At 42.4% G+C, this 18,133-nt stretch overlaps 1 protein-coding gene across 5 annotated transcripts in view; it reads right to left on the bottom strand.

Moving 5' to 3' along the window:
- pecam1a (platelet and endothelial cell adhesion molecule 1a) overlaps positions 1-18,133 on the bottom strand; it is a 98,053-nt gene that overhangs the window by 61,692 nt on the left and 18,228 nt on the right. For all 5 annotated transcript variants that reach the window (XM_078225765.1, XM_078225761.1, XM_078225762.1 and 2 more), the window contains exons 4-6: positions 17,063-17,353; positions 10,883-11,152; positions 7,482-7,778 (exon numbers count right to left, since the gene is read on the bottom strand). In XM_078225765.1, the coding sequence (XP_078081891.1) occupies positions 7,482-7,778; positions 10,883-11,152; positions 17,063-17,353 (858 nt within the window). The remainder of the gene's footprint in view (positions 1-7,481; positions 7,779-10,882; positions 11,153-17,062; positions 17,354-18,133) is intronic.

Raw genomic sequence — 18,133 nt, 5'->3', positions numbered from 1 at the left:
ATGGTGTAGAAATATCAATTTAAATTCATATTTGAATAGTTATTTCCTGCTTACTTGTACTATTTCATTCAGTAACTAAAATAGGGTGGGTGATTTACATGGCTCAAAAGTGTGATGGAATACATACCTGTCTTTTGAATTTGATGCAATAACACCAAAACATGTGATGCTACCTAGATTAGAGCAAAGCACTATGCTTGTTCAGTGTCAACTACACTCAGTATTCATTCATTTCGTTACTGATATACTGCAGCTGCAGTATGTACTATCTACAAGATGCAGTGCAGCAACTTGTCAAGCTTATTTCCTGGTTGCAGGACCCCCACTGTTAGGATAGACAACAGTATTAATGTCACAACAACACCATTGCTTACAAATATCCCTCCTGGATACAGATCTTCTTGACTTACATTTCATCATAATGATTGGTGATCACCAGATTAACAACAAGTTATTTATTCACCAACTCAAACAATGTGCAGAGTGCTTCAATATACATCTTCTCTATTCAGCTCTAGGATTGATTCTGATATGCTCAGCCCCAGGATTCCACACTCCCCATCCAGCAGATGATTGGGTCACATGACCCTCCGGACACTTGCCCCTTAAAGGGCTCATTATTACATCCCTCCCCCTTTAAGTTCCTTATTACACAATATCTTGAAGAGTTAAATTAATTACACAACACTAACCATAATAAATATTTTTAACACAGTTCATCGGAAACTCAGTCTGTCTGGGAACGACGTGGCTCAGCTGGGTGTGAGTCAACAGCAGATGTAGATTGGGTTGGACTTTCTAGAGTTTGACTCTATTCTTGTACCGTCACATCACTTTCCACTATTTCCTCATGCGCATGTCCAACTTGGTATACTTTAGATCCCCAGCCAACTTTGCGTACAGATAATCTATTTTGGGAATGGGGGTACCGAACCAGCTTCGTGGCCTGGTTTACCATCAGCTTGTAGTTTCCCGCATATACGGACAGTCTTGTCTGGTTTGAGTACTGGTACAATAGGTGCTGCCTTCTCTGAGAATTACAAGGGCTGTATGATGTCTACGTCTTCTAAACGTGTAAGCTCTGTTTCAACCTTTTCAAGTAAGGCACTGGGCACAGGTCTCGCCCTGTAAAATCTCAGGGTAGCGTCAGGATCAATGTGGATCTTAGACTTTAAATTTTTGATCATCCCCAACTCTTAGTGAAATATTTCTTGGTATCTTGGGAGGACTTCATGCAGGCCCCCTCTCATTTATTTTAAATTTTACCAGCCAGTTTAATTTGATTTTCTGTAGCCAGTCACGCCAAATTAAACTCGGTCCTGCTGTCTGTAGCTTACTGGAGTCATGGTTGTTCCTACGATTCGAATAGCTTCACCAGTATATGTGGCTAGCTTGGCTTCAATGTTCTTCAACCTTAGGAGTTGAACCTCACCTTCGAGATACCGGTATGTTTGTTCTCCAACGACCATGGCTGAGGTCCCTGTGTCCACCTCCATCTTCAATGGATGGCCCTTCACCAATAACACCAATGTAATTAAGGCTATTTTGCCCACATTTTTACTATTCATTGACAAGATGTTTGGTTCTCCATATTATGTACTGGAGCTGGATTATTTGCCCTTCTTGCAGGTCCTGCTTGTTTCTGCACTTGTGCCTTACATGCCCTCCTCCCCCAAATGTGAAGCATTCTGCTTCTCTGAATCAGCACTTCTCCAGGGAGTGACTCCCCTCTTTATCGGTCCCACTCTGCATTACTCCTAGGCTGTTGAGTTTCTATACTTTTGAATTCTTTCAGATTCAACGCTCTTCTCTTTACTAAAATTAGCCACTCTTGGCACCAGTCCTGCTAGCAGCTTCCTGCCAAACCTGGTGGACCTTGCTGTTCTGCATGCTTTGCAGCTCTAAGGCACCCTTCTCTGAGCTTTCCATTGCTCGAGCCATTTCCAGTGCCTTTTTTAAGTTTATTTCTGATAATGCTAACAACTCCTTCTGTATTGCAGTATTATTTACACCACGCACTAACCAGTCTCACAACATGTTACTGAGGACTGACCCAATCTCATAATACTCCACTATTTGTCTTAATCTTGCCACATAGGCTGCTATTGTTTCTCCTGGGGTTTCAAACAGCCCATAGGCTTTAAAAAAAAAACAAAATGGACTGAGTGGAATTGAATTCGTACTTTTGCAAAATTACTGATGGCTTCGGATGATAATGCCCCTTAACTAGATCCACCAGCTCAGCCAAAGTTTTGGGATCAGGAGCATCCAGAGATGTTAAATTTCTGATCAAACCATATGTCTAGGTCCTATGCACAGTAAGCAATATAACCTTCTTATCATCTTCCTCTATTCCACTAGCTTGGAAAAAATATTGCAAACCTCCACATACTGTACCCAGTCTTTGGAATTTGCATCAAATGGCTCTAACTTGCCTAGCATAGGCATGTTTCTGATTTCCTCTTTGCAGGTTGGACTTGAGTGGACTTATGATGGATAATTTCAAACAAGGTCTCCTTTGCATTTTTTACTGTGATTTCATGTGCTTCTGTTTTCGCCATTGCCAATGTGATAATCGTAATGATTGGTGACCACAGGTTAACAACAACAATAACTATTTATTAACTAACTTAAACTATGTACAGAGTGTTTCAATATGCATCTTCTCCATTCAGCTCTAGGATCGTTTCTGATGGTATAAGCCTGCGCTCAGCCCTGGAATTCTGTGCTCCCTCCCCACTGGGTGATCAGGTCACATGATCCTCCGGCCACACACCCCTTAAAAAGACTTGCTACTACAATATCGCTATTTCTTTATCATATATCATGATTGCGGAATTCCTTATTTAACACAATCATGGGAACACCATTACTTCACCAATACTTTCACAGGGCAACTCATGATGGCCAATAAATCTGGCCTTGCTAGCATTACTCACATCTTAGGAACTAATAATAAAGTAAGCAATAGCAAAGAGGGATAGCTGGAATACAACTATTTATCTTCAAATATAAAAATTAATATACATATGTGTTTCTGAGCTAAAATTGATAATGAAACTGGAATTTGAGACATGATCCTTTGATGCTAGCTTTACCTGATGTTCACTACCTAAGTTCCTGCAAGACTCCTATCAATCTGTCTTGCCAATGGCTACAGAAAGACTGGTCAAATGGGAGTATGCTCCCGAGATATATCTCTGGTACTGTTCGAAGTTTAACCAGGACAAACTCAAATTATGTGTATCTTATATTTCTGCCATGTTGTCGAACAACCTTTAAAAAAATACAAAATGGACTGCATTTCCTAATAACCATCTCGAGTTGACAATTCAGTAATCCTCTCAATTCAATAAATGAATAATATTGCATCTGGACAAACAGAAATATAAGTAAACACAGCTAATAAAATATTCCAAAAGGTGTAGGGGCCCATTCAATAGTGGCCAAAACAATTCATTTGCTACCAAGTAAAAATAAAAGCCCTTTGAACTCAATCAAACCTTCTCAGAAAACATTTAGCAGATAACCAAGGTGGCAATTAAAATATTGACAGGATAACATTCGAAACAACAGCAAAACATGTTGAACACTCAGCAAATCAGGCAATGTCCTCAAAGAAAGGATTTAATGTTGCAGGCACAGAAACATAGAAACTAGAAGCAAGGCCCTTCGAGCCTGCTCCAGCATTCATTTTGATCATGGCTGATCATCGAATTCAATAATCCTGATTCCCCCTTCCTCCCATATCCCTTGATCCCTTTAACCCCAAGAGCTATGTCTAATTTCTTCTTGAAATCAGACAACGTTTTGGCTTCAATTATTTTCTGTGGTAGTGAATTCCACACAATCACCACCCTCTGGGTGAAGAAATTTCTCCTCACCTCAGTTCTAAAAGGTTTACCCCTTATCCTCAAACTATGACCCCTAGTTCTGAACTCCCCCACCATTGGGAACATTCTTTCTGAATCTACCCTGTCTAACCCTGTTAGAATTTTATAAGTTTCTATGAGGTCCCCTCTCACTCTTCTGAACTCCAGTGAATATAATCCTAACTGACTTAGTTTCTCCTCATATGACAGACCTGCCATCCCAGGAATCAGCCTGATAAATCTTCGCTGTACTCCCTCTACAACAAGGACATCCTTCCTCAGATAAAGACACCAAACCTGCACACAATACTCCAAGTGTGGCCTCACCAATGCCCTTTACAATTGCAGCAAAAAAAATAGCTCATGGGCATAGCCTAGTAAGTGCCAAGTATATATCTGGTGGGAACGATTTCACGTCTTGATAAAACTTATTATATTTTCCTTCCACGAGTTCAGTGGTTCTGTAAAAGCTGTGTGATTCAACCTCAATCCAGGAGTGAAGGCAAAAATCTAACCCCCTTCAAATGAAATGACTTTGAGCTACTGTTTTATTTTCAGTAAACAGGGGCCCACAACAAACCTTTGCATATATTTTGACATCAGTTAGTTCTTGTTTAGCATTTTTCGTTAAAAAAAGGGATTCTTTCAAAAATAACAATTCACAGCTACAATAGAACCACAGCTCTGAACTCAAAATTAAGAAGTTTGATCCAGGCAAGAAGAAGCTTTAACGCTAAGTCTGATGTTGATGTGGAAGCAAATGAGAGAAGTATTTAAGTTCTCTGGGCATGCCATGGTTTATTTGATGAGTACAAATTAATTTAAAATAAATTGTTATTCTTATATATTACACACATCTGGCAATGCAGTATCCATTGTTCTATCATGAATACAGGAATTGTGGATGCAGTGACAATCCAAATGCACTGCCATTCATTAAGGGAATAAATGTTGATTTGGAGACATTGTGGGTGAAGGAGATAAAGGTGCTAGGAAAGGTATAGTATGTCTAATACCTTTCAAAGCATCAATGGTATGTTGAACAATACTCTGTTTGATGAGACTTCCATTAGTGCTTACACTGGTTAGAGAGTTAATGAGCAGTGTATTGTTAGAATTACAAGAATTTGGAAGCTGCAATTTAGAGTTATTTACTAAACATTAGTAATTACACATACACACATAGTATTCATAGACAAATCAATAGTATACAAATCTCCTTGATTATTTGAATTCCTTTAAATATTGAATTATCTTTAAAAAATAGAATAGATATTCTAATATCAGCTTATAAAATATATGCATACCATGCAGTAAATGTGCCAACAGTTACTGTCAATAGATTGTGATCTCTAACAGTTTTAACTTTCTCCATGGTTGCCAATAATAGACATCAATCTTCATGACACTAGAAATGGGGCTATTAATTGATATTTTGCCTTAGAGATCGGGATGCCTGAATGTAAATACATAGGCTCAGAATTTCCTGGAAATCTATGGCCTAATTATGGTGTAAAAATGATTCTTTTAGGAAATTTGTATGTAACTGTTGGTTTTGCACCAAAACATTGTTACTCCTGCAAATTGCCTCAATTATTTGTGGCCCTTCTGAGATTTGTCCATGAAAATTTTCTGTTGTTTATTTATATTGTTCCATAGGAACTGGCATAAATTTCAGCACCATTTCTGTGCAAGTACAATCCAGGAAATTCCAGTCCATACCAAGTAGAATTTTTCACTGGCCTTTGCACTGACTAGTCAATTTCTTCCTTTATAACATTTCCTTTTGAGTGTCAGGGAGTCTTTTTCAATCATTGCACCATTGCTTCAGTTGTCCCAGTGTAAACAGTACTCGAGGACAAAAAAGCTCTAATTGGAGAGGACAGGAAACACCATCATTGTCTCACTTTGTAACACTCATGTTAAAAATATTTATTTACGGGATTTGGGCATTGCTGGCTAGGCCAACATTTATTGCCCATCATTAGTTGCCCTTCAGAAGATGGTAGTAAGCTGCATTCTTGAACTGCTGAAGGCCCTTTCGTGTAGGTACACCCAGAATGCTGTTAGGGAGAGAATTCCAGGATTTTGACCCAGTGACAGTAAAGGAATGGCGATATACAGGGCGGCACGGTGGCACAGTGGTTAGCACTGCTGCCTTACAACGCCAGAGACCTCGGTTTGATTCTTGGCTTGGGTCACTGTCTGTGTGGAGTTTGCACTTTCTCCCCGTGTCTGAGTGGGTTTCCTCCGGGTGCTCCGGTTTCCTCCCACAGTCTGAAAGACGTGCTGGTTAGGTGCATTTATCCGAACAGGCGCCAGAGTGTGGCAACTGGGGGAATTTCACAGTAACTTCACTGCAGTGTAATGTAAGCCTTATTTGTGACTAATAAATAAACTTTAATAAATAAACTTATATTTTTAAGTCAGGATGGTGAGTGGCTTGGAGGGGAATCTCCAGGTGGTGGTGTTTCCAGGTATCTGCTGCTCTTGTCCTTCTAGATGGTAGTGGTCTTGGGTTTAGAGTCTAAAGCACCATGGTGAGTTCCTGCAGTGCATCTTGTAGATGGTACACATGGCTGCCACTGTTCATTGGTAGTGAAGGGATTTAATGTTTGTGGAAGGGGTTGCAGTCAAGTGGGCTGCTTTGTCTTGGATGGTGCCAAGCATCTTGAGTGTTGTTGGCATCTGGCACAGAAACAGAAAACCTGTTTTATGGTGATAGTTGTTCCCTCACTGCCCTTCGATCAGTGCTTTGAAAGAAGGAGAAAATGTTGGTATTACTCTCTACTGCCCTAGAGTAATATTCAACAGTAACACTGCTCTTTTACTATCAGCTCATAACCAGCCATTGAAAAGGGCAAACGATTGGCTGGCAAGATGGCCCTGATTTATTGAGGTAAAAACAGAAAATGCTGAATAAACTCAGCAGACCTGGCAGCATCTGTGGGAAGAGAAACAGAGTCAACGTTTTGAGTTAGACTCAAAATGTTAGCTCTTTTTCTCTTTCTCCAGATGCTGCCCGACCTGCTGATTTTAACCAGCATTTTCTGTTTTATTTCAGTTTTCCAGCACCTGCAGTAATTTTCTTTTATCTGGTTGGTTGAGGCATTGTCATGGAATAAGAAATGGCAAACTATAGGCTGTCCAAGCTCAGTAATTCAAAAAAGGCAATAAGCTTAAACATAATCCTTTTGCTTTCAGAGAATGAGCCCTTGCATATGAATGTATGCTAATTCTAGCAAGTGTAAATGACCCATTTTATGAGCTCAACTGATAATCTTAAATAGTTGTTAGTGCAGCTGTTAGCTATTCTAGCTTCCTGTTCCTTTCACCCTGGCAACACCTCAGCCAATCAGCCCACTTGCCAACCAATCAACACGCTTTTTCCGGCAGTATAAATGGTTGTGATTGTTTGAAATTTGGTATTCTTGCATTTGTCCTGATGAGTGTAAGACAAAAAGCTTTGGCGACATATCTCTTTTTTCAGCAATATTCAAGTTCTGTATTACCAAGCAATAGTTTAACTAACAGTTACTGCAGCAGGATTTCTGGTCCATTTCTATGCAAAGAAATTTATTGCAAAAAAAACAGATCCATTTATCTTACCTTTCACAGATATGTTAACATATTGACTCCTTTCTGTTCGATTTATTTGATTTGCAGTGTTTGATGCCTCACAGGAATACCTTCCTTGGTTTTCAATGTTAACTGAGATAATGCGATGGACTGCTTCAGTAGCATTTAACGTTATTTGATGTAACGGTGCTTCTGACGTAGCTTTGTAAAAGTTGTAAGTTATTGGATAAGTTCCCTTCAACACAGCACATGAAAGATTCAAAGTTTCACCTGCCACCACATTATCACCAGTGGGTGTTGATTTTAAAGTTGGTTCAGACACTGGTACTGTTATAAAAGAAAAACAAATTCTATCAGACAACTGTCTCATGTGTCTAGTATTATAAGGCCAGCTTCAAGGTAACATGATCAAGGCAACGTTAGCCAGTATTGTAGTGCCAGTCTTTGTACATAATTACTCTAGCTGCTTGTGCAGTTTTGACCTTGTGGAAGAAACTAACCTAATGAGACAAATCACACACCAGCTGCAATTTTAAGGGATAGAGCCACTTAAAGGGAAATGGCCAAATTCGGGGCAAATATTTTTTAATTTGTGAGGAAGTTTGGAGCAGTCTAGAAGCTAACCCTTGGGCCACAGTAAACCTTTCAGCCCACAGAGGGCTTGGCACAAGTCCCAAATCTTTGTTTCTTTGGACATCCAATATGGGATTGTCAGTAAGCTGAGACTGGGAATGTCCCTTCTCACTTTATATTAGGTTAAATGAAGAATTGGTACAAAATCTTGCCATCGCACTTTGTAATGTGCTTCTGGGCCCTTCTTCCTCTCCACTCAGCTATGACAAGAGGCTGTCTAGGCTGGGGTTGTTTTCTTTAGAGCAGAGAAGGCTGAGAGGGACCTGATTGACGTGCACAAATTATGAGGGACATAGGGTAGATAGGAAGAAACATTTTCCCTTAGTAAAGGGGTCATTAACCATGGGGCACAGATTTAAGGTGAGGGGCAGAAGGTATAGAGGGAATTTGAGGAAAATCTTTTTCACCCAGAGGGTGGTGGGAGTCTGAAACTTACTGCCTGAGGTGGGTACCTCACACATTTAAGAAGCATTTAGATGAGCAATTGAAACACCATAGTACACAAGGCTACAGACCAAGTTCTGCAAAATGGGATTAGAATAGATAGGTGCCTGATGGCCAGAGTGGAAACGATGGGCCAAAGGGCCTCTTTCTGTTCTGTAAAATGCAATTACTAAACTTGTGGATTGGGCATTCCTCAGTTATCAAAAACAGGAAAATCTTCCCCATTGCCTGTTGCAGCTATTTACTTCAATTTTGGTTCCCATAAATTTTTGTAAGAGGCTGTCAATAACAATAAGACAAACCGAGAGGCTCAAAAGCTCTAGCTGGTGATTAGCAAGATAGGAAGTGATGTTTAGGAATATTCCGTGCATTCAGGTAACTAACTGACTGTACCAAAAAAATTGGCAAGTACGGAACAAGCGTGAAAACGGGAGAGAATTGCACCAATTTTTTGGGCGAGCTCTCAGAAGCAATCATAAGGCATTTAGAAAAAGAATGAGGCAAAATGTGATTTGTGACAGTAGAGGGAGTGGGCGGAGTCTATTCATGCTGGGAAGCTGGCTGCTGAGCTCTAGGGGTGCCATTGCACAGGCACCCTGATCTCCTAGTACTCTGTGTATAAGTGGGAGATCTGTCTATGCCTCCCCTCCACCCCCCCGACTCGCGCTCCCCCCCCCCCCCCACCCCTGCCCGATGCCCCTGGATATCGTACCCCTGATTATCACCTTGGCCGATCCCCAGCCCCCTAATCCTCCCCCTCCGATCCAACCCCCTCAGCTGATCTCCGCATTGGAAACCCTCGGCTAATCATCGCCCCCGATCCTCCCTCCGGGCTGATCAATGCTCTAGACCCCCTCTCCCGACTGATCAGCAACCCCAATCCTCCCCTGGCTGATTGCTGCCCCCGATACCACCACCCCCCCCCCCCCCCGGCCGATCACCACTCTCAATTGACCCCGGCCAATCGCCACCTCCAATTCCACCCCCCTTCTCCCCCCGGCTAAGTACTGATCCCCATCCCAAATCGCCACTCCCCCGATTCACTACCCCTATGGAGCTCCACCATCATGGCCCCACCCCCTTATGGGCCCTGCCCCTTCTGGATTCACCCCTTCCCATTAGGCCCCAGCCGCTTGGCACTGTCCGGTGGGCAGTGCCAGGGTGCCTGCTAGCAGTGCTAGGTTGCCAAAGGGCACTGCTCACCCTTGCCCCCAACCAGCTGGGGGGCTTCAATGGCCTACGGTCCCACCGTAAGGCCATCACGTCAGGTCCCTATTGGTGAGGAAGGTAAGTGATCTTTGCCAACGAGGACCTCCACTGGCGAGCAGGTAAGAACAAGTGAACCCGGACGATAGCGTCTGGAGCTCACGAATTAGATTTAAAATACCTAATGAATATTTAAATCAGCCTCACACTGTTCTTGGGCGCGAGGCTGATCTTGCCAGCAGAACAAGACTGGTTTCATCGTGAGAAACTAGGCATGAGCCCAGTTTTTTGCCTCTCGCCCGACCTTAATGGGTTGCCACACCAGTAAGATTGCCCCCAATGAATTTCCTTTGGTCTTCTCTATTAAACTTTGGTTAGGCAAAATTTGAGTATTACGTTCAATTCTGTTCGCCACATTACAGGAAGAATGAGAAGGCTCTGGAGAGGGTGCAGAAGAGGTTTACCAGGATGCAGCTCGGATTAAAGGGCATGAGCTATAAGGAGAGGCTAGACAAACTAGGGTTGTTTTCTCTGGAGCAGTGGAGGCTGGAGGAAGACCGGATAGAAGTCTATAAAATTATGAGAGGCATAGGTAGGATTGACAGTCAGAAACTTTTTCCCAGAGTTGAACTGTTTAATACCAGGGGGTGTGCACTTAAGGTTAGAAGGGGAAAGTTCAAAGGAGATGTGAAGGGCAAGTTTTTTTACAAAGAGAGTGGGAGGTGTCTGGAATGTGCTGCCAGGGGTGATGGAGGCAGATATGATAGTGCAGTTTAAGGGGCTTTTAGATAAGCATGTGAATATGCAAGGAATAGAGGGATATGGACCAAGGGCAGGCAAAGTGATTAGTTTAATTTGGCGTCATGTTCGGCACAACATCGTGAGCTGAAGGGCCTGTTCCTGTGCTGTACTCTTCTATGTTCTCCTGCTCCACTGATGTAGTTTTGGTAGGTATCTGAGAGCAAGAGAAGTCTTGAGTAAACTCTAAGGGCTGAATGGCCTATTCCTGTACCTAAATTGTATGTTCCTAATCCGAGACCACTGTCTGCAAACCCAGCTCCATTACCAAGTTTGGTTCCTGACACCAACAACATTGCTCAATCGTTTTTGGCTGTGTATTTTTCAAATCAAGTAAACGTAAGTCTTACCTTTCACAATCACATGTCTTTTCGTAATTTTCAATGCATCATTCCACTGTGCCATGCACTTGTATTCTCCTGTATCATTTGCAGTTGCTTTTTTAGTAAATACAGCAACAGTAGCATTTGTGGCTATTGAAGTTATATCCTTCACAATGGTTATTTCAGGTTGTATATCAGGAAACAAAATAAAATGAACCACGCATTTAATGGTGAGATTATCGCCTTCAAATATTCCTTTGGATGGTTCAATTTTTATGATAGGATCTGGAAATGGATCTGAAATGTAAGTTAGATGCAGTGAGTAACCATGGGTAAAAGTGCTGGTATCTTTACAGGGGGATTTTTAGTACGTCGCTTTCCTGTTTGTTCATTCTATATTACTTCCTGGCCAAGAACACAGCTGGAGTGTTTACCAGCTGAAGAGAGCTGCTGATTTTCCTTTTCCTGTTGAAATGAGGAAGTTTCTAGACCCTGATAATCAGTCTGTGACCTACAGGTTTATGGGGTAAGTTGTAGGCCGTCTAATTTGGAGGAGATCATCACTTTCTGTGGTTATCAGCACTATGTAGCTGGAAAATCTAGTGCATGTTTGCTTTTTTGGGTGAGGGGGCGCAGAAGTGGAAAAATTACCAGGCACTGTCCAAAGACCTCAAAAGGTCCCTATGAAAGGGTGTTTATCTTCATTTAATTTTACAAATATGTCTAGCCTTGCTACGCTGACCGAGTTTCACCAGGGTGGGGCTCATCTCTTCTTAGGGCAATATACCTTGGGGTCAATTCTCTGACCTCACTGTTCCAACAGTATGTGAGCCTAATAATCCATTTCGCATCCTGCGCAAATCAGTTTGCAATTCTCCTGGCCTTTTTATAATGGCGCAAACTGGACCGTGCCCAGAAGGGGTGTGTGGGCGATTTGCATGAGATTGACTAGATTTCAATCTCATTAGCAAATTCGACATATAATTCCGCCCTCCGCCCCCGGCCCCCGCTCCCCCCGCCCCCCCCCCCCCCCCCCCCCCCACCCCTGGGAATGCGCCCACCTCTCTGGCGGGAGGTCACACTGGCACGAATCACTACTGGTCCCCACTAGCGGAGACCCAGCACAACAGTCATGCTGGGAAGCTCCTGGGTGATGGGGGGCATGGCCAGGCAGCACCAATCAGCACAACAGTGGACAGCCCAGAGTTACCAGTTGGGCACCCTGGTGGTTCCAGGTGGGCACTGTTAGTATGCCAGTTGGACTGTGCTAAGTGGGTGGGGCCTGAATGGGAGTGCAGTCTGTGTGGGGTGGGGCTTGTGTGGAAGCCATGAAGGGGGACCATGAAGGGGGGCATGAAGGGGAGGCATGAAGGGGTGGGACATGAAAGCGGGCATAAAGGGGAGCAGGTGGTGGGGTCATGAAGGAAGACCCATTGGGAGGGCCCCAATGCCCCGATGCCAGTGATCTTTGTTGAGGAGGGGGTGGGGAAACATGCTGTCAATGATTAGAGGGTCCCAATTTTTTTTGGAAAATGTTTATTTATTAGTGTCTCGAGTAGGCTTATATTAACACTGCAATGAAGTTACTGTGAAATGTCCTGAGGGAGAGGGAGATGTCCTTTAAAAGATGTCCTTGAAGCTGGGCTTACCGGTGTGTTTAGGTACCACCCCTCCCAGAACTGGTGTGAAACTCACCACTCTCTCAAAAAAATGACTAACTGTTGGAAAATTACTATCTGATTTGTACCGAATCACATTGGTTTTCTCGCCCGAAATAACACTTGTCATTTTTTGGCAGTATTCCACCCATTTGGCATACCAACCATCGATACTTAGCCCCTAGCTATGACTGTAACATTACATTCTCCAATGTCTCCTTTCCTTCTCTATATACGGTATGCTTTGTCTGTATAGTGCGCCAAGAAATAATACTTTTTCACTGTTTCCTAATACATGTGACAATAATGAATCAAATCAAATGAAAAAAAGACATATGGCTGTGGGAATTCCTAGTTTAGGGTGTCTTCACACATGAGACTACCAACACTCTTGTATTATTTTTCTTATAACGGGAGGGCTGAGGTTTTGCCCCTTATAAGACTGCCTTGATAATCCCAGAAATTTTGGCGAGTTCGCATGCTTGATTTTCTGCAGGCTGCGAGTGGGTTCCATTAGATTATGGCAAGAACATGATGGAAAATTTCAGAGCAATTTTGGAGCCTCAGCCTTTGCTCAACACTTCTGCCTGACCATCAGGCTGAAATCAAACCATGCACATGCACAATCTGATATCAGCATTGAATTTTAACATTTTGTCACACACTGTGCTGAAACTGAGCAATGCATTGTGCTGTTAGATGTTTCATCATTTTCAAACTTAAGCGCCTTTCTTTCAAACCAAAATTGAAATTCCTTATCGCTATGTACAGGTAGCTGGGAAATATTGGCCTATATTGTCATTTGAGTACCTTGTGAGAATGAGCTGATAGAATGTTATCCAGGAGGTATTTGGCACATAGGTATATATAGGTAAAGGTAGGAATGGGATTCTTAGACTGGGATTCCAGGTTTAAGTGTTGTAAGCTGGGAGGAGGAAGTTGGGTGTCCTCAGGCTGGCATAGACAAGATGGGCTAAATGGCCCTCTTCTGTGCTGTAACTTTTCTATAGTTCTATGGTTCCCCCATCCCAAATTTCCTCTGGATTCACTGGAACGATTCCCAAATGGAGGATCACCAGACATGGTTGACAGTGAGAGCATCTGAGAAACAAAGATCTTAAATATATAACTGTTCCTGAAGCTAGGTGCAAGATCCTGCTGAGGGCAGCTTTATGTCTGCGGCATGATAGGGACATATTAATGACCTGAACCCACAAATACTATCTCAATACATGTGTATAGGCAGTTGTAGCAACAATAACACATACTTACTTGGCAACCTAAATTTGGAAAAATGTCTCAAAGTGGTTCACAAAAACTAAATCTGAAATAATGAGGTGACCAAAAGCTTGATCAAAATGGTCGGGTCCTAAAGAGGGAGAAGGAGGGTTCCTAGGTAATTGAAGGCATGGCATTACTGATGGGGTGAAGGTAGAAATACACAAAAGGCCAGAGTCGAAGGGAGTGTTTGGGTTGGGCGTGCAGGGAATTAGAAGGTTAGTGAGATGGGGAGGTTTAAATGCTTGGAGACATTAAACATAAGGATGAGAATTTTAATTTATGGATGTTGGGTAACCAAAAGTCAAGGTAGGTCAATAGGTCCAGGAATGATGGGTTGGTATTAGGGATTTAGCTAAGTTGAAGTTTACTGATAGTTGAGAATAGGAGGCCAGCCAAAAAGTGCATTGGGCTGCAGGTGACACAGGTCAGGGTTTAAGTGGCAGATGGGTTAAAATAGAGAAAGAAACAAAATGCAAGTAAGTGGTCTTTATGATGGAGTGGCTATGAGTTAGAGTTGCTATGAGTTCGGGATCAAACAGGAAATTGAGGTTCTTTCTTGGAGGGATATAATTGGCATGAATATAGAATTTGAGTTAGGGGCTGAGGAGCTAGTTAGGATGGGATATTTTTATTCATTCATGGGATGACCATCCAAACAAATGAATTAGGAGCAGGAGTAGGCCATTTAGCCCCTAAAGCCTGATCAATATGATCATGGCTGACCTGATTGTGACCTCAAATCCACATTCCCACCTATCCCCAATAATCTTAGGCTCCCTTGTTAGCCAAGAATCTATCTAACTCTGGTGACTGAAAATTATTCATTGACCCAGCTTCCACTGCTCTCTGCGGAAGAGTGTTCCAAAGATTCAGGGCCCCCACCTGAAAGAAAAGTTTATCCTCATCTCCATCGTAATTGGGAAAACTCTTATTCTTAAACTGTCTCTTCTAGTTCTAGCCTGTCTTAGTTCTGTCTCCCATAAGGGGAAAAATCCATTTGGCATCTACTTTGTCATGTTCCCTCAGGATATTTCAATAAGGTCATCTCTCAATCTTCTAAATTCCAATGGCTACAGGACCAGCCTGTCCAACCTTGCCTTGTAAGATAACCCCATTCCCAGGCATCAACTGAGTCAACCTCCTCCGAACTGCTTTTAATTACAGGCCGGTAAGCCTTACGTCAGTGGTAGGGAAATTATTGGAGAGGATTCTCCGAGACAGGATTTACTCCCACTTGGAAATAAGTGGACATATTAGTGAGAGGCAACATGGTTTTGTGAATGGGAGGTCGTGTCTCACTAACTTGATCGAGTTTTTTGAGGAAGTGACGAAGATGATTGATGAAGGTAGTGCAGTGGATGTTGTCTACATAGACTTCAGGAAGGCCTTTGACAAGGTCCCGCATGGCAAACTGGTGCAGAAAGTGAAGTCGTATGGGATCAGAGGTGAGCTGGCAAGGTGGATACAGAACTGGCTCGATCATAGAAGACAGAGGGTAGCAGTGGAAGGGTACGTTTCTGAATGGAGGGCTGTGACAAGTGGCGTTCCTCAGGGATCAGTGCTGGGACCTTTGCTGTTTATAATATATATAAATGATTTGGAGGAAAACTGGTTTGACTAGTAAGTTTGCAGACGACACAAAGGTTGGTGGATTTGCGGATAGTGATGAGGAACATCACTAGGATATAGATCAGTTGGAGCTTGAGCAGAGAGATGGCAGATGGAGTTTAATCCAGACAAATGTGGGGTAATGCATTTTGGAAGATCTAATACAGATAGGAAATATACAGTAAATGGTAGAACCCTTAAGCGTATTGATAGGCAGAGGGACCTGGGTGTATAGCTACACAGGTCACTCACTGAAAGTGGCAATGCAGGTGGAGAAGGTAGTCAAGAAGGCATACGGCATGCTTGCCTTTATCAGCCGGGGCATTGAGTTTAAAACTTGGCAAGTCATGTAGCTTTATAGAACCGCACTTGGAATATAGTGTTCAATTCTGGTCGCCACACTATCAGAAGGATGTGGAGGCTTTGGAGAGGGTACAGAAAAGATTTGCCAGGATGCTGCCTGGCATGGAGGGCATTAGCTATGAGGAGAGGTTGGAGAAACTTGGTTTGTCCTCACTGGGACGATGGAGGTTGAGGGATGACCTGATAGAAGTCCACAAGATTATGAGGGGCACGGACAGAGTGGATAGTCAGAAGCTTTTTCCCAGGGTGCAAGAGTCAATTACTATAGGGCATAGGTTTAAGGTGTGGGGGGCAATGTTTAAAGGAGACGTACGAGGCAAGTTTTTTACACAGAGGGTGGGTGGGTGCCTGGAACTCGCTGCCGGGGGAGGTACGATACGATAGTGACTTTTAAGGGGCGTCTTGATAAATACATGAATAGGATGGGAATAGAGGGATATGGTTCCCGGAAGGGTAGGGGGCTTTAGTTCAGTCGGGCAGCATGGTCAGTGCGGGCTTGGAGGGCTGAAGAGCCTGTTCCTGCGCTGTAATTTTTTTTGTTCTTTGTTCTTTAATGCTTCATATCCGTCCTTTAGTAAGGAGACCAGAACTGTCCACAGTTCCCTAAATGTGGTCTCACCAAATCCTTGCTTTTATATTCCTTTCTCCTTACAAAAAATTATAACATTCCACTTATCTTCCTAATTACCTATGAACCAGCAGACTAACTTTTCCTGATTCATGTACCAGGACACCCAGATCCCTCTGCATCTCAGAATTCTGCAACATTTCCCTACTTTTATACTCTCTTTAGCAATAAATACCAAAATTCCAATTGCCTTCCTTAAAACCTGCTGTACCTGCATACATCGACCTCAACTAAAATAAGTAGGATAGCAAGTTGCAGTGAGGAAATAAGAAATTTACAAACGGATGTGGATAGGTTAGGTATTTGGACCAAAATTTGGCAAATGGAGTTTGACATGAATAAATATGAGGTTATCCATTTTGGTCAGAAAAATAGAAAGGGATCTTATTATTTAAATGGAGAGAAACTTCAGAGTACTCCTGCAGAGGGATCTGGGTGTCCTTGTGCATGAATTGCAGAAGACTAGTATGCAGGTACAGCAGGTTATAAGGAAGGCAACTGGAATTTTGGTATTTATTGCTAAAGGAATAGAGTTACAGTAGGAGACTAGAAGAACCCCTGTGGAATTTTGGAATCCACACAAATGCTTTGTGATACATGGAATTATAAGAATAAATGTAATAATATTTTTAACTCTTCAAGCATTCCAGGATGCTCGAGTTAACTTACCTCGTACGGTAATTTGTACCATTTGACTGTTCTCTGAATGAGCGCTGATGCCATTCACTTCAACTTTACAGCTGTAGGCTTTCTCGGTGTTTACTGCCACTTTCAGTTGGTGCATTGCAGATTTGTTATTGCTTTTCACGTCACTGAAGCGTTGTGGTTTCTGTCCATCTTTATATTTATAGAATATGAAGGTAAGAGGAGGAATTTCTTCAGATGTACAGCACAGCTCAATTGAATCTCCTAAAGTCACATTCATTGGGTGGATAGTGAGTCGGGGCGTCTGTAAGTTTCCTAAGGTATACAAACAAGAAATTATGACATTCTCTGCCATTTGAAATCATTTTTATGCCTAAGCAGATAAAAAGAAAAAAAAATCCAGTTATTCCAGCTTTTCCTTATGGTCCACATTTTGGCACTTCCAAAGCCCATTTTATATTTCCTTTTACAAGAGGCCATTCAACATAATCAATCCATGCTAGTGCTTATGCTCCGCACACACCTCCTCCACCCTACTTTGTCTGACCCAAAATAAAGGCTGGAACTTTCCAGAATCTTCTGGTCCCAGTAACAGTGAACCCCCGCTATGGGTTTCCCACAACATGGGGTTTAATCAACATGAAATCCCATTGACATTTGGTCCATTGTGTCTATGCTGGTTCTTCTCAGGAGCAATTCATATTCTGCCATTCAACTGCCCCCTCCTCACATCCCTGCACATTCCTCAGCCACTAAAGGACATTAGTGAGCACCAGTCCGGTATTTTCATGATCACCATTACTAATGCCTGCTTTTTACTCCAGGTTAATTAATTTAAATGGAATTACACTGTTGTTCTCCTTTACATAATTACAATGTTCATTTAAATGTGTATAAAATGAACATGTTAATCCCTGACCTGTTCAAAATCATGAGGCGTCTAGATGGAGTAGATTATTCTCAGATTAGAGACACAGATTTCACGCAATAGACAAAATAATTAATGTGACATGAAAAAAAAATCGTAACGTGTCAAGAAGTCACAATCTGGAATGCACTACATGAGAGGGGACAGAAGCAGATTCAATCATAGCT

The sequence above is a fragment of the Mustelus asterias genome, chromosome 12, assembly GCF_964213995.1.
Source record: "Mustelus asterias chromosome 12, sMusAst1.hap1.1, whole genome shotgun sequence".
Taxonomy (NCBI): Eukaryota; Metazoa; Chordata; class Chondrichthyes; order Carcharhiniformes; family Triakidae; genus Mustelus; species Mustelus asterias.
Note: the sequence above shows the minus strand (reverse complement) of the source record. Positions and strands in the feature narration are given on the sequence as shown.